This window comes from Neoarius graeffei, chromosome 17, assembly GCF_027579695.1.
Source record: "Neoarius graeffei isolate fNeoGra1 chromosome 17, fNeoGra1.pri, whole genome shotgun sequence".
In the NCBI taxonomy this organism is placed as follows: Eukaryota; Metazoa; Chordata; class Actinopteri; order Siluriformes; family Ariidae; genus Neoarius; species Neoarius graeffei.
Window position 1 is genome coordinate 39,373,843 of NC_083585.1, and position 26,655 is coordinate 39,400,497.

General features: G+C 43.1%; 1 protein-coding gene across 1 annotated transcript in view; it reads right to left on the reverse strand.

Moving 5' to 3' along the window:
- gbe1b (glucan (1,4-alpha-), branching enzyme 1b) overlaps positions 1 to 26,655 on the reverse strand; it is a 293,413-nt gene that overhangs the window by 237,865 nt on the left and 28,893 nt on the right. The window contains 2 exon segments of the mRNA XM_060898133.1: positions 4,373 to 4,488; positions 9,649 to 9,818. Coding sequence (XP_060754116.1) covers positions 4,373 to 4,488; positions 9,649 to 9,818 — 286 coding nt within the window.

The window sequence follows — 26,655 nt, forward strand, 5'->3', positions numbered from 1 at the left end:
CCAAGCTGACAATAGCAACCCACAAGCCAGAATGCAGGCTCAGACTTGCTGAACACCATCAAGGTCACCTCATATCTTCCAACATGACTCATCACACTGTAGTCTTAGACTACGTTCAGACTGCACCCTGAAACGACCCATATCCGATTTTTTTGCCCATATGCGACCTGTATCCGATTTGTTATTGACAATCTGAACGACACAGATCCGATTTTTTTCACATGCGACCCAGGCCGCTTGGATATGCGGTCCTAATTCCGATGCATATCCGTTATTTTCACATGCGACTGCAGTCTGACCGGACAGGTCACATTCATGCGACCTACACGTCATCAACAAGAGACAAACGTCACTATTCTGCGTTGGCTAATCCCGCCTCTTTGGTGGAAAACAACAACAACGTTTGTACAGTTTTCAGAATTTAAATAGACTTTTATAGAATTGATCAAGCTAATGGTGGATTTGGTAGGGACCTGGATGTTGATCTGTTAGCCTGATTAAATAAAACAGTTTCTATAACTGATTTATAACTTAAACCATCCTGTATTACAAGATTATAAGATTGTTCTGGAAATTTCCAGTAATTTGACACCTTCGGTCTCATTAGTCTGCTGCCCACATTAATCAGATTATTGTGTGAGGTCCGCCGCCGCCACAAAAACCACATCGCCAGGTCTCGCCTCATCTCCATGCTTTACTTGCAAACTCGAAGAGTGCACTTTTTTTTGTTTACGTATTACATAGATGTGCTTATTACGTGTCCATTTGCGCATGCGGGACACTTTTGGGTCATTTTCCGTTCATATTGGAGATCGCATACAAGTCTCATATAATTGGTAATGTGAACGGCCTAACAAAAAAATCGGATTTCACAACAAATCGGATATGGGTCGTTTCAGGTTGCAGTCTGAACGTAGTGTTAATGTAGCATTTGGTACTAGTGTCATCTTGATCCCATTGCTAGGTAAAATTCCAAAAGGATGCCAGTATTTAAAAAAAAAAAAAGGGGGGGGGGGTCCCCCACTAATAGTATCTGTAGGATCAGGACACCCCATCCAAAGACCATTTCGTCCAATGCCATTTCGTCCAATAGTTGAGACACTTCATCCAAAGCCTTTTTCGTATGCACTATCAATTATTTTTTATGTGGTAACAATATGTGCGACACGATTGAGATATAAATCAGAAACTAAGAACAGGAAACAGGCTCAGAAAACCAGGGACTCTACATGGGAAAATAAAGCTCGGTAATGCGCGCTGACGTGGTGTAATACTTCACACTGAAAGTGCGTTTCTCAGTCTTTATATAGGCACGCTGATGCCTCTTGATCATGTGCAGATAAGCCTCATTAACAGCACGCGTGCGAGAGTCCGCTCAGAGCATGCGCAGTCCAGAGCGCACCCAAGAGTCCTTCAGGTGCGCATGCCAAAGCATGCAGGACTGACACCCACATAATAGTTGGGGCCCCAAAAAAGGATATCTGGCAAGTGCGGGTATAGATTTTCTATGTAATTTGGTCTAATAAAAACGATCTTTCCCCACAAGTGGCCCCAACTGAACGCACCCAAAGTTGGCACTCGCTGATTCCCATCATTTCCAGTTTCGTTTTCATTTTGCAATAGTGGCCCCCAACATACACGAGGAAGGACTTTTTGTCGAATAGTTTTTGGATTTTACATGAATACTAGGTAGGAACCCATTGTTTTGACCACACTAGGCGAGAAAGGGGAGTCTGGGGCGATCTTTACACGCCATTAGGTTTTGCAACTCGCATTTGGCGAATGGTGGGTAGTTAAACTACACGCTGCAAAAATGTGTTTTGCTGCGGTTAAATTCCACTGAGAATTCCTCCTTTTTTCGAACAAACAAATACCTGAAATATGAAATAATTGATAGTGTGTACGAAAAAGCCTTTGAACGAAACGTCTTAACTATTGGACGAAAAGGCATTAGACGAAATGACCCGTAACCGTATCGGGTGGTTTTAAATTGATTCAACTGGACTATTACAATTTCTGGGTTTGAACATATAGACTCATGGCGAGGTACTGATTGACACTGAATTAGTTGTGATTTATGACAGATTAGTTGAGATGTTGTCATGTGGTTTCTACAACACCGTTTCCAAAAAAAAAGTTGGGACGCTGTGTAAACTATAAATAAAAACAGAATGATGATTTGCAAATCATGGAAACCCTATATTTCATTGAAAATAGTACAAAGACAACATATCAAATGTTGAAGCTGAGAATTTTTATTAATTTAAAATATATGCTAATTTTGAATTTGATGTCAGCAGCACATTTCAGAAAAGTTGGGACAGGGGCAACAAAAGACTGAAAAAGTTGTGTAATTCTTAACACCCCCCCTGAACTTGGTTAACTGGCAACAGGTCAGTAACATGATTAGGTGTAAAAAGAGCATCCCAGAGAGGCGGAATCTCTCAGAAGTAAAGACAGGGAGGGGTTCACCGCTCTGTGAAGGACTGCGTGGGCAAACATTGCAACAATTTAAGAATAATGTTCCTCAATGTAAAATTGCAAAGAATTTGGGGATCACATCATCTATGGTACATAATATCATTAAAAGATTCAGAGAATCTGGGGAAATCTCTGTATGCAAGGAACAAGGCTGAAAACAGACACTGGATGCCTGTGATCTTCAGGCCCTCAGGCGACACTGGATTAAAAGCAGACACGTATCTGTAGTGGAAATCACTGTATGGGCTCAGAAACACTTCAGAAAACCATCGTCTGTGAAAATAGTTCATTACTGCATCCACAAATGAATGAATGAATGAATGAATGAATGAATGGCTTTATTGCCATTGCACAGCTGTACAACGGAATTTCAGTGCAACTCCTCAAGTGGTATATCCGATACAAAAATAAAAGTCTAATATAAAACAAGTGTAATATGAAATATTAAAAAATATATATATATTTAAAAAAACTATATATAAAAAAAGCACTCATTTTAAATTTAAAAAAGGCTAGTATAAAATAAGTGCAATATAAATGCAAGTTAAAACCTGATATAAACAATCTCCAGAAACACCGCCACCTTCTCTGGGCCCGAGCTCTTTTACGATGGACTGAGGCGAAGTGGAAAACAGTCCTGTGATCTGACAAATCAAAATTTCAAATTCCTTTTGGAAATTATTAATATTTGAAAATTGTTACAATTATTAGCATTTATACTAGGAGTTAAGCCTTTTTTTTAACTTAAGTAAATATGGTTATAGGTACCAAATTATCATTCCATTTACTGCTTCTGGCATCCGGAGGGGTTAGTATAATAATCAAGAGTATTAACAGATTTGAGGGGGAACACTAAATAAATCAAATCAATACAGAGAACATGATGATACAGATGGTCATGGCAGGTGAGCTTTTGTCAATATGACATATCATAATAGTATGATCAAGTATGCCTCAATACACTTTTCACAATATCATTTCCTAATTACATTTTTTAAAATTAACAATTAAAAACTTTGTAAGCATCTGATATGTTTTTCTAAATCTTATAATAATAATAATAATAATAATAATTATTATTATTATTATTATTATTATTATTACATCCCCCATTTCAGTGTTTACTTTTGTGGTTATAATAATGTATTACACTACCGTTCAAAAGTTTGGGGTCACCCAGACAATTTTGTGTTTTCCATGAAAAGTCGCACTTTTATTTCCCACCATAAGTTGTAAAATGAATAGAAAATATAGTCAAGACATTTTTCTGGCCATTTTGAGCATTTAATCGACCCCACAAATGTGATGCTCCAGAAACTCAATCTGCTCAAAGGAAGGTCAGTTTTATAGCTTCTCTAAAGAGCTCAACTGTTTTCAGCTGTGCTAACATGATTGTACAAGGGTTTTCTAATCATCCATTAGCCTTCTGAGGCAATGAGCAAACACATTGTACCATTAGAACACTGGAGTGAGAGTTGCTGGAAATGGGCCTCTATACACCTATGGAGATATTGCACCAAAAACCAGACATTTGCAGCTAGAATAGTCATTTACCACATTAGCAATGTATAGAGTGGATTTCTGATTAGTTTAAAGTGATCTTCATTGAAAAGAACAGTGCTTTTCTTTCAAAAATAAGGACATTTCAAAGTGACCCCAAACTTTTGAACGGTAGTGTATGTATTACAGTAATGTATATAATATTTATAAATGTATTAACGTATTATTAAAAAGTACGACTGAACAAATTTTTCAAGGATTCTTCTCGTCAAGATTTCATTCTTCCTGGCCATAGATAGCTGTTTTTTTTTTCTTTCAGATGACGCACAGTGGCCGACTCAAGCGTCCTATTGTAATATAGCAGGCAAACACACAAGATGTCAAATCTCACCTTTAATCTGGAACCGTGAGCAACAGCTGGTGAGTGGTCCTCCTTAGGTGGTATGTGCAGCTCCCATTTCCCAAACTCCATCTTTTTATATGGGTGAGAAAATTTATCCCAGCCATCTATTTTAATAATTGAAATAAATATTCAGGTTCAGTCTAAAAAGTAAACACAATATTGAACAATCCATTTTTTTAAACAAATATCAAAACATGGTGAATTAGCCATATATTTTACACGTGAGCATTAAAGAGATGACTGAAGGCACTTTTTTCCTCCAGCCACAGCTGCACACAAACCACTTTTATTCTTGTTTTCCAGTATTACAAAAGATCCTAATCTAAAATGAACATTTACTTGAAATGCAGATTTAAAAAAAAAAAAAAACACTCATAGGCTTCATTTTCACAAAGCGGTTCAGAGCATTTTCTGATTTCTGAAGTATTCATTTAAATATTAATGAAATGATCACCAAAATAACATTTGGTTGTTTTTGTTTGTTTGTGTCATTGCATTAGCATCATTTTTACTGCTCTGAAAGGGGTATCAAAGCATACATTTGGGTTGCTTCATTCATGAATAGCAGGACACAGAAACAGGAAACCAGTGGCAAAATAACGGATAGAAAATAAAGTACTTTTAATTGAGGTAGTAACTGTGGCAGTAGGGGCGTGGTCAAGCGTCGGTCTGTAACCGGAGGACGGAGTCAAGGAAGGTAAGTGGCAGAATCACTACACCTGATGTGAATTAACCTGTGTTTGTGTGTCTTCCCAGCAGCCGCGCCCTATTTAAGGAAGAGAGCGAGAGCAGAGCGGGCTCTCTCCCGACCAGAACACGTGTGTGTCTGTACACACACACACACACACACACACAAAGTATATATATGAATAAACGTATAGAAGCTGAAAAGCTGACAATAAAGGAGTCATTGAGAACTCAGTACTGTCCTGCCATGCTTCTGTGCTCCACCCACCTAGAACGCTTGCTACAGTGGTGCTGAAACCCCGGATTGGAGCGCCGAAGCAGAACAGCCCCATGGAGTCCTCCCCTTTCACCGAGCTGGTCCACGCCCTCGCCTCGGCTCAGCAAAGCCAGCACCAGGCACTAGTCGCCCTCCGGAAGGAACAAGAACAGTGGTTCGAGGCCCTGGTGCTGGCTCAGCAGGAAGAACGACAGGCGTTCCGCCACCTCCTCGCGGCGGCGGGGTCCACCGCCGCGGGGCCATCCCCCTTCACCCTGACGAAGATGGGCATGCAGGATGACCCCGAGGCCTTCCTCACGTTCTTTGAGCAGGTGGCAGAGACCTTGGGGAGGCCGATGGAACAGCGCGCGGCGCGCCTCCTCCCCCTGCTAACGGGAGAGGCGCAGCTGGCCACGCTACAGCTCCCCGCCGACCGCCGGCTGGCCTACGCGGACCTTCGCCGGGCCGTCCTCCAGCGTGTGGGGCGCACCCCCAAGCAACAATGGCAGCGCTTCCACGCTTTGCGCTTGGAGGAAGTCGGTTGGCCGTTCGCGTTTGGCCAGCAACTCCGGGACGCCTGCGGACGGTGGTTGAGGGCCGACAACCGCGACGCCGAGGGGATTATCAACCAGGTGGCGCTGGAGCAGTTCATCGCGCGTCTACCAGCCAGAGCTGCAGATTGGGTCCAATGCCACCGACCGGCGTCGCTGGATCAGGCAATTGAGCTGGCGGAGGACCATTTGGCGGCTGCCCCGACGGCAGGACAGCAGACAACCTCTCCTCCCATGTCTCCTCCTCGCCCCGTTCCCCCACCGCGGAGGCGGGGGCCGGCCCCACCCCAGCTGGCCCGCCACACCCGTGGTGCCCTCCCGTTTCTCCCTTCTGTGTCTGTCTCTCTCCCCCCTCAGGTGAGTGAGCCCCAGAGCACCAGTGCAGAGAGGAAGCCCGGGCCGGTTTGCTGGCGCTGCGGGGAGCCGGGCCACCTCCAACAGCAGTGCTCGGCGATGGAAGTGGGCGCGGTGGTTCGGATCTCCGATGCGCCAGGAGCCGCCCTCGATCGGGCCGGAGCATATCGCATACCGGTGAGTATCCAAGGGGATACATATCAGGCGTTGGTGGATTCTGGTTGAAATCAGACCTCAATCCACCAAAACCTGGTGCAAGACAAGGCATTGGGGGGAGCACAATTGGTGAAGGTGTTGTGTGTGCACGGGGATGTTCACAGCTACCCTTTAGTGTCAGTCCACATTTTTTTCCGAGGGGAAAAATTTATAGTGAAGGCGGCGGTTAATCCTCGCCTTACCCACCCTATAATTTTGGGGACTGATTGGCCGGGATTTGGGGAATTAATGAAGCACCTAGTAAAGAGTGGGTCCTGCCATACTTTAATAAGGGGAGGTCCCGGTGTCGCATTGGCGGGAGCAGCTGTCACAGAGCCGTCTACGTCAGTTCCGCGTCAGAGTGAGGAGCCGCTGGCATTCCAAAAGCACCTTTGCCTTCTCTCCCATTAATTGAGACCCCGTTCGAAAGAATTGGGATGGATCTCGTCGGGCCATTAGATCGGTCAGCACAAGGGTACCGCTTTATATTAGTTCTGGTGGACTATGCAACGCGATACCCAGAAGCAGTGCCTCTTCGCAATATCTCAGCATGCAGTATTGCAGAGGCACTCTTCCGCGTTATCTCCCGAGTTGGAATCCCGAAAGAGATTCTGACTGATCAAGGCACAGCGTTTATGTCACGTACACTAAAGGAACTGTATGGGTTATTAGGTATTAAGCCGATCTGCACCAGCGTGTATCACCCACAAACGGACGGTTTAGTTGAACGGTTCAATCGCACCCTCAAAAATATAATTAAAAAATTCGTAAGTGAGGATGCACGTAATTGAGATAAGTGGCTCGAACCCTTGTTGTTTTCAGTGCGAGAGGTCCCCCAAGCCTCCACGGGGTTCTCCTCATTTGAATTGTTATATGGGCGTAAGCCGCGCGGCATTCAAGATGTGCTGTGGGAAAATTGGGAGGAGGGACCTTCACAAAGTAAAAATGAAATCCAATATGTTATTGACCTGCGCGCAAAACTCCACACACTCACCCACCTAACCCAGGAGAATTTGCGGCAGGCCCAAGAACGACAAACCCGCCTGTACGACAAGGGTATGCGCCTCAGGGAGTTCGCACCGGGAGATAAAGTTCTTGTACTGTTGCCCACATCGAGCTCCAAATTAGTCACCAAGTGGCAAGGACCCTTTGAGGTCACACGGCGAGTCGGGGACGTTGACTATGAGGTGAGGCGAACGGACAGGGGTGGGGCGTTACAAGTTTACCACCTCAACCTGCTCAAACTCTGGAACGAGGAGGTCCCCGTGGCACTGTTGTCGGTGGTTCCGGAGAAGGCAGAGCTGGGGCCGGAGATTCAAAAGGGAACATTGGCATCGCGTACCTCTCCAGTCCCCTGTGGAGACCACCTCTCCCCGACCCAACTCGCGGAGGTTGCCCAGTTGCAGACCGAGTTTTCGGACGTATTCTCGCCCCTGCCCGGCCGCACCAACCTCATAGAACACCACATTGAGATGCCCCCGGGGGTGGTAGTGCGTAGCCGCCCTTACAGGCTACCCGAACACAAGAAAAAAGTGGTTCGGGAAGAACTCGAGGCCATGCTCGAAATGGGCATCGTCGAGGAGTCTCACAGTGACTGGAGCAGCCCGGTGATCTTGGTACCCAAGGCCGACGGGTCGGTCCGGTTCTATGTGGACTATAGAAAAGTCAATGCGGTGTCTAAATTCGACGTGTACCCAATGCCTCGTATTGATGAGTTGCTTGATCAACTAGGCACAGCTCGCTTTTACTCGACACTGGATTTAAGAAAGGGTTATTGGCAGATCCCCTTGACTCCATTATCCCGAGAAAAAAAATGGCCTTTTCCACACCGTTCGGCTTACACCAGTTTGTTGCACTTCCTTTTGGGCTGTTTGGGGCGCCCGCTACGTTTCGGCGGCTGATGGATAGGGTCCTTCGCCCCCACACCACCTATGCGGCCGCCTATCTCGACGATATCATTATCTATAGTAATGACTGGCCGAGGCACCTCCAACATCTGAGGGCCGTCCTTAGGTCGCTGAGGCGGGCGGGTCTCACAGCCAACCCGAAGAAGTGTGCGATTGGGCGGGTGGAAGTATGGTATCTGGGCTTCCACTTGGGCAACGGGCAGGTGCGTCCCCAAATTAACAAGACAGCGGCAATTGCGGCCTGCCCGAGGCCCAAGACCAAAAAAGGGGGTGAGACAGTTCCTGGGGCTGGCTGGCTATTATCGTAGGTTTATACCTAATTATTCGGACGTCACCAGCCCGCTGACTGATCTCACTAAAAAGGGGGCACCAGATCTGGTCCAGTGGACGGAGCAATGCCAGCGAGCTTTTTCTGAGGTAAAGGCTGCACTGTGTGGGGGGCCCACTGTTACACTCCCCTGACTTTTGTCTCCCTTTTATATTGCAGACGGACGCGTCGGACAGAGGGCTGGGGGCTATTTTGTCCCAGGAGGTGGAGGGGGAGGATCGCTCAGTGCTGTATATAAGTCGGAAGCTGTCAGTGCGTGAGGGGCGCTACAGCACCATAGAGAAGGAGTGCCTGGCCATCAAGTGGGCGGTCCTCACCCTCCGTTACTACCTGCTGGGACACCCTTTCACCCTCTGTTTGGACCACGTGCCCCTCCAGTGGCTCCACCGCATGAAGGATGCCAACGCGCGGATCACCCGTTGGTATCTGGCACTCCAACCCTTTAACTTCAAGGTGGTCCACAGGCCGGGGGCGCAGATGGTCGTGGTGGACTTCCTCTCCCGTCGGGGGGGGGAGTCCTGAGTCAGGCGGTGGGGGTATGTGGCAGTGGGGGCGTGGTCAAGCGTCGGTCTGTGACCGGAGGGTGGAGTCAGGGAAGGTAAGTGGCAGAATCACTACACCTGATGTGAATTAACCTGTGTTTGTGTGTCTTCCCAGCAGCCGCGCCCTATTTAAGGAAGACAGCAAGAGCAGAGCAGGCTCTCTCCCGACCAGAACACGTGTGTGTGGCATGTGTGTGTCTGTATACACACACACACACACGTACGTACGTGTGTGTGTGTGTGTGTGTGTGTGTGTGTGTATGAATAAACATATAGAAGCTGAAAAGCTGACAATAAAGGAGTCATTGAGAACTCAGTACTGTCCTGCCGTGCTTCTGTGCTCCACCCACCTAGAACGCTTGCTACAGTAATATTGACTGAATGCTTCCTCACTGATGAAATTCACAAACTTTTAGGTAAAAGAAAAATTCAACTTGTACATACTGAAGTCTCCAGTGAGGAACAGAGCCTCAGCAGCTGGAGCCCACTCTTTAAAGACGAAGCTATTGTCCAGCAGGCGATGCACCCCGAAGGTCTTATAGCTGCGTGTGAACTGATCAAAACCCCCTTCAGCCTCCTCCAGGAGCATCAACTGCTTCTGAAACAAACCATACCTGCCACACACACACACACACACACAGTACATCAATAAACAAGGGACGAGGACGTGACTTCAAATGTTCCCACCTTGAACACATGAAGGCCAAAGTAAATATTGTGAAAAATTAATAGGGTTGATGGCCCTCAGGCTTCAAATAGTGAAACACATCAGTGAAAGATTACACAGATTACAGAATTCAACAACACCAAGAGCGGCATGTAGAAAATCGGTAGAAAATCAGGTTGGCCGTTTCTGCAGGGAACTTATAAAAGTTGAATAATGAATCAGCTAACTGGATACTTTTACTGTATTTACCATGCACTGCAAATCGATGAAACAAATCTCTATTTTTTTTTAACAACACAGCAGTACAATGTGTACACATTTTTGTTGCTGCATGGGGAAAAAAAAAAAAAAACTATAATATATTATATATGGCTAAAACTACAGACAACACTACACTATAAGAAACTCTACAGTACATTTCTCTTTCGCATTTTAAAATTCTGGTTCCCCCAAAGTGAGAATGGAGAAATTTGCATTTAAAGGTTTCATACCAACCACCGCACAGAAGCATCATGGACATATTAATTCAATCCATTTAGCTACATGCAAGTCAAAGTCCCTTCCCACGCCATGTGGCGCATATGGCGGCGCCAATCTCCGTTTACGTAGCCCTCGGACTCTGGCCTATTACATAGCTAGGGTGACAGTGGGGGGCTAGTCCTCTGGTAACCACGAGAGTTTGACTCCCCACTCACATCTGTATTGCAGCGTGCCTTTTTTATGATGGTCTTTGGTATGACCCGACCGTGAGTAGAATTCACAATCTCCCGATCGAGAGGCGGGCACGCTGACCACTAGGCCAATATTTAATATTGCAGGCAGGCCAGTTTAGCACCTGGACTCTTTTACTACAGAGCCACGCAGTTTTAATATGTGCAGAAAACAGTTTGGCATTGTCTTGCTGAAAGAAGGAAGACCTTCCCTGAAAAAGATTTTGTCTGAATGGCAGCATATTAATTTGAAACATGTATATATCATTCAGCATTAATGAAACCTTCCCAGATGTACAAGCTACCCATGTCATGTGCACTAATGCACCTTCATACCATCACAGATGCTGGCTTTTGAACTGTGCACTGATAACAAGCCAGATGGTCCCTCTCCTCTTTAGCCTGGAGGACATGATGTCTAGGATTTCTTTTTTTTTTTAAGATATTTTTTTGGGCTTTTTGCACCTTTATTGGATAGGACAGTGTAGAGACAGGAAATGAGCGGGAGAGAGAGACGGGAAGGGATCGGGAAATGACCCCGGGCCGGAACCGAACCCGGGTCGCCCGCATTCACGGCACGGCGCCCCAACCACCTGAGCCACGACGCCCCCATGATGTCTAGGATTTCTAAAAATAATTTCTAATTTTGATTCATCAGACCTTGGGACAATTTTCCACTTCGCCTCAGTCCATCATAAAAGAGCTCGGGCCCAGAGAAGGTGGCAGTGTTTCTGGATATTGTGTATATATGGTTTTAACTTGCATTTGTGGATGCAGTAATTAACTGTTTTCACAGACAATGGTTTTCTGAAGTGTTCCTGAGCCCATACAGTGATTTCCACTACAGACACGTCTGCTTTTAATACAGTGTCACCTGAGGGCCTGAAGATCACGGTCATCCAATGTCAGTTTTCAGCCTTGTTTCTTGCATACAGAGATTTCTCCAGATTCTCTCAACCTTTCAATGATATTACAGTATGTACCATAGATGATGTGATCCCCAAATTCTTTGCAATTTTACATTGAGGAACATTATTAGTGATGCAGTGCCTAGGCACGCATAATTGAAAAACAACGCACTTTTTCAATGTTTTTCAAACATCTGCTGCTCTGGCATGCTTTCACCTAGAGACATGATTCAAACTTTAAAACGTAGACAAACTGCTCCTCTGTGGATCTGGCATTCAACTTTTTTGCTAGGTTCTATACTTTTGGCCCAGTCCCAGCTCAAACACCATGAGCAAACCTGGAGAAATTCAGGCTTTATAATGGGTGTCTATTGCGTTACACACCAGTGGGGCTCAGGAATTTAGAGAGTGTAGGCAGTTTGAAAAAAAAGCTCAAACTTTCTCCTTTCAGCCACAATTTTCACTCTACACACAATTTTCTCAAAAGTAGTAGTCACACTTGTCCTGATTCACACAATGTGTCTACCTAAACGATAGGATTTACAGTTTTTGAATGAGAAGCCTGAAAGTAAGGAGAGGACAGGCGCGCTGCCCCATAGACTCCCATTCCACCAAAGCAGTTCCAGGGCTGGTTCGGGGCCAGTGCTTAGTTTGGAACCGGGTTTTCTGTTTCCACTAACAAAGAACTGGCTCTGGGGCCAGAAAAAACAGTTCCAGGCTAGCACCAACTCTCTGCTGGGCCAGAGGAAAGAACCGCTTACGTCAGCGGGGGGCGGAGTTGTTAAGACCAACAACAATAACAGGACCGCGAAAGATCGCCATTTTTAAGCGACGAGAAGCAGCAGCTGTACAAACGCGAAGTCATCCATTATTATTATTATTGTTGTTGCTGCTGCTTCTTCCGTGTTGTTTTTGCTTCGATATTCGCGCCAAGGTTTATGCAAACATAGCGACGTAACTGACGTATACAGCGACGTAATGACGTATACGACGACGTAACTGATGTATACAGCGACGTAATGACGTGGCTTCCCTTAGCACCGCGAGCAATGGAAAAGCAAACTGGTTCTCAGCTGGCTTGCAAGTTGAACGAGTTGTGAACCAGCACCAGCACTGGCCCCAAACCAGCCCTGGAACTGATTTGGTGGAAAAGAGGCAAGAGAGACATGCCTGCAGCATCATGGCAAGTCACACATTCACACAGTTCAGCGACTGCTACGCGCACTGCATCACTCTCACAATTTCCCACAGGGGAATTCTTGTCTCTAGTTCTTAAATTGTTGCACTGTTTACCCATGCAGTCTTTCACAGAGTGGTGAACCCCTCCCCATCTTTACTTCTGAGAGACCGAGTCTCTCCGAGATGCACTTTTTATACCCTGACCTGTTGCCAGTTAACCAAATTAGGGTTTGTTTTTTTTTAGCATTACACAATTTTGTCAGTCTTTTGTTGCCCCGTCCCAACTTTTTTGAAATATGTTGCTGACATCAAATTCAAAATGAGCATATATTTTTCAAGAAACAACATTTCTAAGTTTCAACATTTGATATATTGTCTTTATACTATTTTCAATGAAATGTAGGTTTTCCGTGTCTTTCAAATCTTCGCATTTTGTTATTATTTATGTTTTACACAGTGTCCCAACTTTTTTGGAATTGGGGTTGTACATAGGTAAAGTGAGCATGATCAAGTCACGTAGTATTTATGTAAACCAACTGCATCATGAACTCTCATGAGGATGCTGACACTAACAGGAACTATAATTACAGTAATACGTTAACACAACTAAAAAAATAATGTAGTAGAATAGAGCAAGGTGAACATATCTGTCGCAGAACGCAAGTAACCTGGGTTTGATCCTCAGTTAGGGTGAGAGCACAGCGTTAGGTTTTATTCAGCACTTTGAAATTACATGACCAAATTACGTAGAATGTTAAAAAAAAAAAAAAAAACACACACAAAGTTAATGTAACTCAGTTCAATCATGTGGAACCAATGTACGCATTTGAATTAATAAATTCAACAAGCCTTTGTTCAGTGCAGCTTGAGCAAAGTGTGATATTTAATGCGCGAGTAAATCATATTCAGCTTTTAAAGGTAAACCGCCTTTCAGATTTTTCCAAGTGTAGATCATAAAAAGAATTTTCCCCCCCGACACCCAATTTATTTTTGTTTAGTGGACCGAAAGCTACCGAATTTGAATTGCAGACTTCCAATTTTATTAGTTTTTTAAAATAGAACAATTAATGAATTCAGAGCCACGTGGTCACAAATTCTCCACTATTTTTTCCTGCTTCACCATGACCCAATTCAAGATACTGTGTCATGCATCACATGGTGGGTTTTCCCCGTTCACGCAAGGCATTGTGGGATACAAATTTAAAACAGGAGAGAAAAATGGTGCACGTGAGTGTGTGAGTGAGTGAAACGTGAAAGACCGACTACAGTCACGGAAAGCAAGAAGAAAAGACGTTATGTTCTATACAAAGGAAAGGAAACACAGGACCAAACTAATAAATATTGGCGGTCAGCAAGCACATCAGTGTGATCAGCTTTTTATTTATTTATTTATTTATTTAGCTTTTGCCATAGGAAGATCTATCTATCTATATATATATATATATATATATATATATATGTATGTATGTATGTATGTGTGTGTGTGTACATACATCATGGCATGGGAAACCACAACAGCTTGCGCCAATTACAGTGGCCCCATTGTACCGAATCTGCATGTCTTTAAACTGTGGGGGAAACCGGAGCACCCGGAGGAAACCCACGCGAAGACGGGGAGAACATGCAAATTCCACACAGAAAGGCCCCTGTTGGCCGTGAGGTTCGAACCCGGAACCTTCTTGCTGTGAGGCGACAGTGCTAACCACTACACCACCGTGCCGCCCAAAGCTGTTTGTTTAGCGACAGAATGATGTAACGGTCAGTGCACGGTCAAAGGTAAACCTGTACATGGCAGTAATGCAACACTGTGGATGCCGCATGACGAAAAACCCAAAAGAAGAAGACGAAGAAGAAGGTAAACCTGCACATGCGCACACGGACTTCCTCTGTCTGCTTGACTGCGCAAAGCGAGCAATTTCATGCACGTTATTTGCTCGAGAATCCCCTGAAATTAAATAACTTCCCAGCCACAGAATGGCCTGATATTTTGTGAGATATTACAGAAATAAACATACCGTATACCACAATGACCAAATTTCAGAGGGAACTAAATTTCACTGATTTTATGAAATCGAAAGGCCGTCTCGCTTTAAGATATAGACATCTTGAAGCAGACTGACTGTTTTGTTTATTAAACTGGCTCCTTATGCAACCTCTGTGTAGAAAGATGAGCCTTAACAATATTGATAAAATACGAAGAAAATGTAATTATGCTGAAACATTTTTTTTTTTAAGTCGGCATGTTAGTGCTTTTTTTTTTTGGGGGGGGGGGGGGGCAATTTGTACCATTCATCCATTATCTGTAGCTGCTTATCCTGTTCTACAGGGTCGCAGGCAAGCTGGAGCCTATCCCAGCTGACTACGGGTGAAAGGCGGGGTACACCCTGGACAAGTCGCCAGGTCATCACAGGGCTGACACATAGGCACAGACAACCATTCACACATTCACACCTACGGTCAATTTAGAGCCACCAATTAGCCTAACCTGCATGTCTTTGGACTGTGGGGGAAACCGGAGCACCCGGAGGAAACCCACGCAGACACGGGAGAACATGCAAACTCCGCACAGAAAGGCCCACGCCGGCCACGGGGCTCGAACCCAGGACCTTCTTGCTGTGAGGCGACAGTGCTAACCACTACACCACCCCTAATTTTGACCAAAATCTGATTTATACACACACACACAAAAAAAAAAACCCGATTCCAAAAAAGTTGGGACAAAGTACAAATTGTAAATAAAAAAGGAATGCAATAATTTACAAATCTCAAAAACTGATATTGTATTCACAATAGAACATAGACAACATATCAAATGTGGAAAGTGAGACATTTTGAAATTTCATGCCAAATATTGGCTCATTTGAAATTTCATGACAGCTACACATCTCAAAAAAGTTGGGACAGGGGCAATAAGAGGCTGGAAAAGTTAAAGGTACAAAAAAGGAACAGCTGGAGGACCAAATTGCAACTCATTAGGTCAATTGGCAATAGGTCATTAACATGACTGGGTATAAAAAGAGCATCTTGGAGTGGCAGCAGCTCTTAGAAGTAAAGAGGATCACCAATCCCCCTAATTCTGCACCGACAAATAGTGGAGCAATATCAGAAAGGAGTTCGACAGTGTAAAATTGCAAAGGAGTTTGAACATATCATCATCTACAGTGCATAATATCATCAAAAGATTCAGAGAATCTGGAAGAATCTCTGTGCGTAAGGGTCAAGGCCGGAAAACCATACCGGGTGTCCGTGATCTTCGGGCCCTTAGACGGCACTGCATCACATACAGGCATGCTTCTGTATTGGAAATCACAAAATGGGCTCAGGAACATTTCCAGAGAACATTATCTGTGAACACAATTCACCGTGCCATCCGCCGTTGCCAGCTAAAACTCTATAGTTCAAAGAAGAAGCCGTATCTAAACATGATCCAGAAGCGCAGATGTCTTCTCTGGGCCAAGGCTCATTTAAAATGGACTGTGGCAAAGTGGAAAACTGTTCTGTGGTCAGACGAATCAAAATTTGAAGTTCTTTATGGAAATCAGGGACGCCGTGTCATTCGGACTAAAGAGGAGAAGGACGACCCAAGTTGTTATCAGCGCTCAGTTCAGAAGCCTGCATCTCTGATGGTATGGGGTTGCATTAGTGCGTGTGGCATGGGCAGCTTACACATCTGGAAAGACACCATCAATGCTGAAAGGTATATCCAGGTTCTAGAGCAACATATGCTCCCATCCAGACGACGTCTCTTTCAGGGAAGACCTTGCATTTTCCAAAATGACAATGCCAAACCACATACTGCATCAATTACAGCATCATGGCTGCATAGAAGAAGGGTCCGGGTACTGAACTGGCCAGCCTGCAGTCCAGATCTTTCACCCATAGAAAACATTTGGCGCATCATAAAACGGAAGATACGACAAAAAATACCTAAGACAGTTGAGCAACTAGAATCCTACATTAGACAAGAATGGGTTAACATTCCTATCCCTTAACTTGAGCAACTTGTCTCCTCAGTCCCCAGACGTTTACAGACTGTTGTAAAGAGAAAAGGGGATGTCTCACAGTGGTAAACATGGCCTTGTCCCAACTTTTTTGAGATGTGTTGTTGTCATGAAATTAAAAAATCACCTAATTTTTCTCTTTAAATGATACATTTTCTCAGTTTAAACATTGGATATGTCATCTATGTTCTATTCTGAATAAAATATGGAATTTTGAAACTTCCACATCATTGCATTCCCTTTTTATTTACAATTTGTACTTTGTCCCAACTTTTTTGGAATCAGGGTTGTATATTTTATATATATATATATATATATATATATATATATATATATATATATATATACACACACAGTACTATGCAAAAGTCCTCCTATTTTCTTTTTAGTACAAACTTTATTAGATTCAGTCGAGTCAGTACAAAAACATTTTAGATTTCCAAGCATGTTTGTATGTCAGTAAAGAAAGCAGCATATTACACAAGAGGCCACTTTTCAGACAAAAATAATGAAGGCTACTGGGTTTTGTTGCAAAAATAAGAAGCAAGTGTGACAAAGTCTCCAAAAGAACTGTGTCTGGTTCTGCAAGTTGCTCAGGAAAATTTACAGCTCCTTTCCTTATAAAACTGTAGAAATTGGATCGGAGACTACTAATTTATTTTTAAGTAATGGCTCATCACACCAAATATTGGCGGTATCAAATGAAACAGTTTATTACTCTGTATAGTTTTTTTTTTTTAATATAGAAACATTTAATTATAATAAGTGTATCATGTACATTACATTAATGGCATTTAGCAGATGCTCTTATCCAGAGCGACATACAACATATCCAGAGTTAGGTACTTTGCTTAACACTTCCTGCTGGTTCGGGGAATCAAACCAGTGACCTTTTGGTCCCAAAGCTGCTTCTCTAACCATTAGGCCATGGCTTCCCCTTCTTTAAAAACATACAAACATTTCTATATCATACTAAACTGTTTGCTAGAATTACTTTGTTAGAATTCTTCCACAGTGACATTCGACTGTTTTCCCCAGACTGCGTCACATTTTTGTACAATTAATTTTTTCCAGGAAAATAACTTCATATTGGAGGAGCTTTCCAACCTTAAACACTCAATTCATTGACGAGGAGCCTTTTAATTAATTCCCAGTACTTTAGAAGTGCATGCATAATTTAATAGACAAATAAAGCTATCACAAATAAATCTCGCACTTTCCATCCCCTGTGCCAGCAGTTAATTTGATTTCTGTGTTTAAAACTTCTTCCATCAGCCTTATAGGTATGATTAATACCAAGTCTACATCTTTTACATTTTATATTAATGCATTTTTTTTTATTATGGGTGTATTTCCTTACTCTTTAAAATCATGACTAAAGACTTTAAAGGCAAGAAGGGGTTTCAAAAGCATAATGAATTACATCAAATAATTTATTATAAATAACAGCGATAAAAATCAAACAGTATCTTATACTGCTCATTCCAGATTAATATACGTTTGGTGTTGCATGAAAGTCTTGAAAACGTATAGAAAATAATAAACCTGCTCCTTCCAGTTCTGTCTGAACTGATGATCCTAAAAGCCTCTGTTATTATAATAATTCAGATGCTGTGAATTGGGTGGAGGACTGGCTTAGCGGCGCCCAATAACGTGCTGATATTCTTGGCATGTCCCCCGGCTCGTGTCCCAGCTGATTAGAGTCGGCAGAAGACATCCAAAACTGCATCTCAATCAGCCCGTCAAGGAGATTTCATAGGAAGCCGATTTCCAACCTAGTCATTACTGAATGGCTGCAGAATCAAAACTTGGGCCAACCTTATTATTACTAATAATGAGTGCACAAAAGGGTATATACACTTGTCCTTGATGTCCTCTTCAGCATGTTTCCTATATGACACTTCCCACAAGCTAAACCAATGTTTTGTATCAGCTTTCCTTACTTTTTCCTTGAGGCAAAAGACATACAATGCTTGTTATAGACATTGTAATTTAAACACTTAGAATTTTCCACTGAATGCATATGCGCGTACACAAACGCACCTAGCTTTCTTCATTTTATAATTCCCTAAATTCAGCAATGCAGAGTACATCTCGTACCGTGCAGCTCTGGCATTATTGGGTAAGATTTCTTACACATTTGGCAAAATCACACTGAGCTTCATGTTCCTTTTAAAGGCAGAAGGTGTGCCACAATTTACTCAAGACAACACGGTAATTGATTAAACAGCAGAACAAGTATATTTTACACACACACACACACACACACACCATTAATCATAGTGTCACTGACTACTAAATTCCTCAATCAAATTAGTAGAAAAGATATAACTTTTAAAAAGAAAAGAAACCTTGATTAAGAAAACTGCTCCATTAAAAAGTAAAATGAGGGTCCCCCCCCCCTCTCGCCTTAATTTCAGTGCAACGCACGAAAAATTAACACACTCTACACACCAGATCATCCTTTCAGACAATTTACTGGTTAGAATAAAGATGAGTTTTTAAGCACAATACCACACACTATGTAGGGAATAAACAGAACAATGGGGCATGCTGTTCTAGAAAAACAGCCAAATGGTGTAATGTATTACCTCATTGGTGATGTTACCACCTAAGTATCCTGTACCATAGATATTTACCAAAGTTTACACTTTTTTTTTAAACGATTAAATAATGACAGCATACTTTAAAAAAAAAAATCCTTTTATACCTACCTACCTACCGAAGCGACCTCAGTCGGACATCATTGACCATACTTCTCCATAATTCATGGTCTGCCATTGCTATTGGCAACAGATACTTCTCAAGATTGGTGTCTTCTACCAGTTGATCAATAAAGGTTCGGGCTGGTCATCCTCTACCGTGCTTTCTGTGGATTGGCTTCCAAAGAATCACCTTGTAGATTATCTCCTACTTACTTCAACAATGGCCAGAAAAGCGTAGTCTCCTTTCTGCTATTGTTGTTGTTGAAAGTTTTGGAAGGTCTCTACAGAGTTCTTTGTTTGTTAGTGTCCTTTTATAGTTACATTTAATGTTGCAGCTCACCTTCAATTTCTGTTATCACTTTTCGTATAACCGCTATAGACAGTTGCTACCTCATAAGGTTGGCCATGTTAACAGGAAACTGGGAAACCCTCTGTTCCCATGTTGGAAAACTTAAGTGTTCTGCTTGACCTCAGCACTCAGTATGGGCCTGACTCCTTCCATAAATGTGTCTCCTCAGAATAGAAAACGTCACCATTTCAAAGATTACACATTTTTAATCCATTTAGAAGAACTTTATTCATCACACATACACTTGTGAAATTCCCCTCTGCATTTAATCCATCTGAAGCAGTGAACACACACACACACACACACACACACACACACACACACGTGAGCAATGAGCACACACACATACCCAGAGCAGTGGACAGCCATGCCAACAGTGCCCGGGGAACAGTCGGGGGTTAGGTGCCTTGCTCAAGGGCATCTCAGCCTAAGGCCATCCCACGTTAACCTAACCGCATGTCTTTGGACCCAGGAGAAACCCACACAGACACAGGGAGAACATGCAAACTCCACGCAGAAAGGCCCCCGTCAGCCACTGGGCTCGAACCCAGAATGTTCTTGCTGTGAAGCGACAGTGCTAACCACTACACCAGTGGATATGTGGAATATCCACCATACAAGTCTCTGTGGAAGTTTTACTATTAAAACAAAAAATGCATTAGAATAGGCACTTTAATATAAACCTGGCATTTGCCTTGAAGCAGACACTACTGTCAGAGCTGCTTCTACAGAAAATTAATCACCTACTGACCAATCAGATTTAAAAATTCCCTGGTGCTGTGGTAATAGGAACTGAGTGTCAGTTCTATCATGTTTGTACTGAAGTGGAAAATACTCTGAGCTGAGCAAGCCTTTTGAGAACTACTAAATATATCCAAGACCTTTGCTCAAGATTCACAAATGAAAACATGATGCTATGTTGTGGCATCTCACAAAGAGGAAGACTTGGTGAGAAGGTATGGCCCATCATGGGTGTCAATACAGTAACTAATTCTATTTTTCATCTTAATCATGACATTTTACTTCCCTTAATTAATGTACTTAAACATCAGTTTTCATTGCGGAGAAGTCATATTTAGTAGGCTAACTAGACAAGATCAAGCTTTGGATGCTGGAGCTGTGAGGAAATAACATTTCCCGTTACGCAACCATCAAGTCCCCATAACTGTATGCACTCAATCATTTGACTAAAGTCTTATTCTGAGTCAAAGATTCATACATGTGAACTATTTCACATTCATATTCAGGTACTATTGTGCACGACGTGTGAAATACACCCTGGATGGAGTCTACGGACAACTGAGCCAATACTAACATCCATGTTTTCCTCTATACCCACAAAAGTATTTATTCCACTTGAAGTGCTCGGCAAACCAGCTCCCAGACTTGGGACACTACGGCATCCGGAACTATTTAGTATTTGGGACTTCTAAATACACTGAAGATGTTAAAGGCTTACAAAAGTACAGATGCCTACCAATATTTTGAGGCAGGTTTCGTGCATGCCAGAATGTTATGGGAAATTCCCGATAAAGTAAAGTACGTTATGACAAAGGTAAGCTCAAATGTTTATTACTATTAGAAATCCACAAGTTGGGGCCTAGATCTAGCATATTTTATGGTGTTTAGCCTCATCTACCTCATCAGTACATGTAAAAAAAATAAAAAATAAATAAAAATAAAAAAACCATGCTGCTAGTCTCGCCAAGCATTAGGTCTAATAAAATATAATCGCATCCAAAGCCCACATCCAGATAGACATTTTAACGCTGCACAGAGCTTTCACACTAACCTGATATAAAATGTTCTCCACACACACAGGAATGCTTTATCATCCAGTCTTCCTGTTTAACTGTAGCTTACCATTTTTCTCATCTTTCTGGGTTCACCAGGAAGCGGTGAATAGTTAAACCAGGCTTTTCTCCACATCTGTTATTACATCCAAAAGCACTACAGGTCTCTGGCATTGTTCTTTTAGATGTAACTTCTACAATTTTATCTGTGGATGTACTGAATTTGGCCTTCAACCACTCGTGTATACTTGTGCCGCTTGCTGGCAAACACAAAGCTTGCCGGGCAATATGGCCGCGTAAACAAATACGCAGTTATGATGAAGTTATGTGAAAGTCCTCTATATCTACATCCATGTGTTTGTTGCTGGTATTTTGGCCCATTCCTCCATGCAGATCTCCTCTAGAGCAGTGATGTTTTGGGGCTGTCGCTGGGCAACACGGACTTTCAACTCCCTCCAAAGATTTTCTATGGGGTTGAGATCTGGAGACTGGCTAGGCCACTCCAGGAACTTGAAATGCTTCTTACGAAGCCACTCCTTCGTTGTCCGGGCGGTGTGTTTGGGATCATTGTCATGCTGAAAGACCCAGCCACGTTTCATCTTCAATGCCCTTGCTGATGGAAGGAGGTTTTCACTCAAAATCTCATGATACATGGCCCCATTCATTCTTTCCTTTACATGGATCAGTCGTCCTGGTCCCTTTCTAGAAAAACAGCCCCAAAGCATGATGTTTCCACCCCCATGCTTCACAGTAGGTATGGTGTTCTTTGGATGCAACTCAGCATTCTTTCTCCTCCAAACACCACAAGTTGAATTTTTACCAAAAACTTCTATTTTAGTTTCATCTGACCATATGACATTCTCCCAATCCTCTTCTGGATCATCCAAATGCTCTCTAGCAAACTTCAGATGGGCCTGGACATGTACTGGCTTAAGCAGGGGGACACGTCTGGCACTGCAGGATTTGAGTCCCTGGCGGTGTAGTGTGTTACTGATGGTAGCCTTTGTTACTTTGGTCCCAGCTCTCTGCAGGTCATTCACTAGGTCCCCCCGTGTGGTTCTGGGATTATTGCTCACCATTCTTGTGATCATTTTGACCCCACAGGATGAGATCTTGCGTGGAGCCCCAGATCGAGGGAGATTATCAGTGGTCTTGTATGTCTTCCATTTTCTAATAATTGCTCTCACAGTTGATTTCTTCACACCAAGCTGCTTACCTATTGCAGATTCAGTCTTCCCAGCCTGGTGCAGGTCTACAAATTTTGTTTCTGGTGTCCTTTGACAGCTCTTTGGTCTTGGCCATAGTGGAGTTTGGAGTGTGACTGAGGTTGTGGACAGGTGTCTTTTATACTGATAACGAGTTCAAACAGGTGCCATTAATACAGGTAACGAGTGGAGGACAGAGGAGCCTCTTAAAGAAGTTGTTACAGGTCTGCGAGAGCCAGAAATCTTGCTTGTTTGTAGGTGAACAAATACTTATTTGACCGAGGAATTTACCAATTAATTCATTAAAAATCCTACAATATGATTTCCTGGATTCTTTCCCCCCATTCTGTCTCTCATAGTTGAAGTGTACCTATGATGAAAATTACAGGCCTCTCTCATCTTTTTAAGTGGGAGAACTTGCACAATTGGTGGCTGACTAAATACAACCCCGATCTCAAAAAAGTTGGGACAAAGAACAAATTGTAAATAAAAACAGAATGCAATAATTTACAAATCTCAAAAACTGATATTGTATTCACAATAGAACATAGACAACATATCAAATGTCGAAAGTGAGACATTTTGAAATTTCATGCCAAATATTGGCTTATTTGAAATTTCATGACAGCAACACATCTCAAAAAATTTGGGACGGGGCAAAAAGAGGCTGGAAAAGTTAAAAGTACAAAAAAGGAACAGCTGGAGGACCAAATTGCAACTCATTAGGTCAATTGGCAATAGGTCATTAACATGACTGGGTATAAAAAGAGCATCTTGGAGTGGCAGCGGCTCTCAGAAGTAAAGATGGGAAGAGGATCACCAATCCTCCTAATTCTGCGCCGACAAATAGTGGAGCAATATCAGAAAGGAGTTCGACAGTGTAAAATTGCAGAGTTTGAACACATCATCATCTACAGTGCATAATATCATCAAAACATTCAGAGAATCTCGAAGAATCTCTGTGTGTAAGGGTCAAGGCCGGAAAACCATACTGAGTGCCCGTGATCTTCGGGCCCTTAGACAGCACTGCATCACATACAGGCATGCTTCTGTATTGGAAATCACAAAATGGGCTCAGGAATATTTCCAGAGAACATTATCTGTGAACACAATTCACCGTGCCATCTGCCATTGCCAGCTAAAACTCTATAGTTCAAAGAAGAAGCCATATCTAAACATGATCCAGAAGCGCAGACGTCTTCTCTGGGCCAAGGCTCATTTAAAATGGACTGTGGCAAAGTGGAAAACTGTTCTGTGGTCAGATGAATCAAAATGTGAAGTTCTTTATGGAAATCAGGGACACCGTGTCATTCGGACTAAAGAGGAGAAGGACGACCCAAGTTGTTATCAGCGCTCAGTTCAGAAGCCTGCATCTCTGATGGTATGGGGTTGCATTAGTGCGTGTAGCATGAGCAGCTTACACATCTGGAAAGACACCATCAGTGCTGAAAGGTATATCCAGGTTCTAGAGCAACATATGCTCCCATCCAGATGACGTCTCTTTCAGGGAAGACCTTGCATTTTCCAACATGACAATGCTAAACCACATACTGCATCAATTACAGCATCATGGCTGCGTAGAAGAAGGGTCCGGGTACTGAACTGGCCAGCCTGCAGTCCAGATCTTTCACCCATAGAAAACATTTGGCGCATCATAAAACGGAAGATACAACAAAAAAGACCTAAGACAGTTGAGCAACTAGAATCCTACATTAGACAAGAATGGGTTACCATTCCTATCCCTAAACTTGAGCAACTTGTCTCCTCAGTCCCCAGATGTTTACAGACTGTTGTAAAGAGAAAAGGGGATGTCTCACAGTGGTAAACATGGCCTTGTCCCAAATTTTTTGAGATGTGTTGTCATGAAATTTAAAATCACCTAATTTTTCTCTTTAAATGATACATTTTCTCAGTTTAAACATTTGATGTGTCATCCATGTTCTATTCTGAATAAAATATGGAATTTTGAAACTTCCACATCATTGCATTCCGTTTTTATTTACAATTTGTACTTTGTCCCAACTTTTTTGGAATCGGGGTTGTACTTTTTTGCCCCACTGTACAGGATCTCTGTGAAACTAAGCACAGGCAGAAACCTGAGCTTAGGATTGAACTGAAGTGTATAAATGAGCAAAGGTGTTTTCTCATCTCATCTCATTATCTCTAGCCGCTTTATCCTTCTACAGGGTCGCAGGCAAGCTGGAGCCTATCCCAGCTGACTACGGGCGAAAGGCGGGGTACACCCTGGACAAGTCGCCAGGTCATCACAGGGCTGACACATAGACACAGACAACCATTCACACTCACATTCACACCTACGGTCAATTTAGAGTCACCAGTTAACCTAACCTGCATGTCTTTGGACTGTGGGGGAAACCGGAGCACCCGGAGGAAACCCACGCGGACACGGGGAGAACATGCAAACTCCACACAGAAAGGCCCTCGCCGGCCACGGGGCTCGAACCCGGACCTTCTTGCTGTGAGGTGACAGCGCTAACCACTACACCACCGTGCCGCCCCCAAAGGCGTTTTGTAAATCAAATTATAAATCACCAGTTGCCTAATTTCTGAAAACAGAAGATGAGTGAACTATACGAATATAAAGATCATAATGTGCATAAAAATGTATTTTCTGTTTATTTGAAATGGCATGAAAAAAATTTTATTGAAAACTATATATGCAGTGAGTAATAATCAGGGTTTCAATACTGAGAAAATAACACTTTTTTTTCCTGCTCTTTATTTTGTGGCTTAAGCCTGGATGAATACAACCCTTAGTGAAATCTTGTGTTGCCAGCAGGTCCTTAATGATGTTACAATTCAGCATAATTCTCCTTATTCAGTTTATTAGGAGTCAAAACAGCAGTGTTAACTCAAGGAAAGCACTAAAATGTATAAGACAGTGGTAGGAATTTGAGATAATTGGCAATTATTATTGTACATCTCCAGCCTCAACCAAACACATTCAGAGATGAAATGACTAAATGTGTCCAAAGTTTTGACTGGTACTATAGCCAGTTCAGAGAAGAAGAAAATAAAAAAGGGAAAAATTCGGGCTGAATAAATGGAATGAAGTAAAAACACTCCTGAGTAATTGCTAGCAGTCTAAGTATTCAGCTCATTCTCTCGCTATAATGTGCACAGGTGTTCAGTGCAAGCCTGAGTGAAGAGAACAGCTGGAGAAAGTGTGAGCTCACCACAAGAACACAGCCAGACTGACACAGCCAATGTTTTAGTCCAGTCAACATGGTAGCGTTACAGGACAGCAGGGGTGTTCAATTTTGCTCTTGCCCAGAACACTGAGGACCAATGCAACTCAGTAAGGTCAACGGAGCTTAAATACATGTTAAGTATATGTTTCCATGAACATTTCAACAAAATAGCTTGGTAGTTAAATCATGCCAGAAAAATAAGACGTGATGATGCAATTAGGTCAAAATGTTCATGTTTAAAAAAAAAAAAGCCTCATATCAGCTACTGTTGTCGTGTGCGGGTTTGAAATCCAATCAGTCCTGTGGCAGGAGTAGCGATTTTTGTGAAATTGCATTTGACCCCTATGTAGCCGCATCCATGGCAGGTGGCGCCACCTGGTGAACAACTCTTCTTGGAATATGTCTTAAGAGTCTTCTGGGTGCGGCACAGTGGTGTAGTGGTTAGCGCTGTCTCCTCACAGCAAGAAGGTCCAGGGTCGAGCCCTGTGGCCGACGAGGGCCTTTCTGTGTGGAGTTTGCATGTTCTCCCCGTGTCCGCGTGGGTTTCCTCCGGGTACTCCGGTTTCTCCCACAGTCCAAAGACATGCAGGTTAGGTTAACTGGTGACTCTAAATTGACCGTAGGTGTGAATGTGAGTGTGAATGGTTGTCTGTGTCTATGTGTCAGCCCTGTGATGACCTGGCGACTTGTCCAGGGTGTACCCCGCCTTTCGCCCGTAGTCA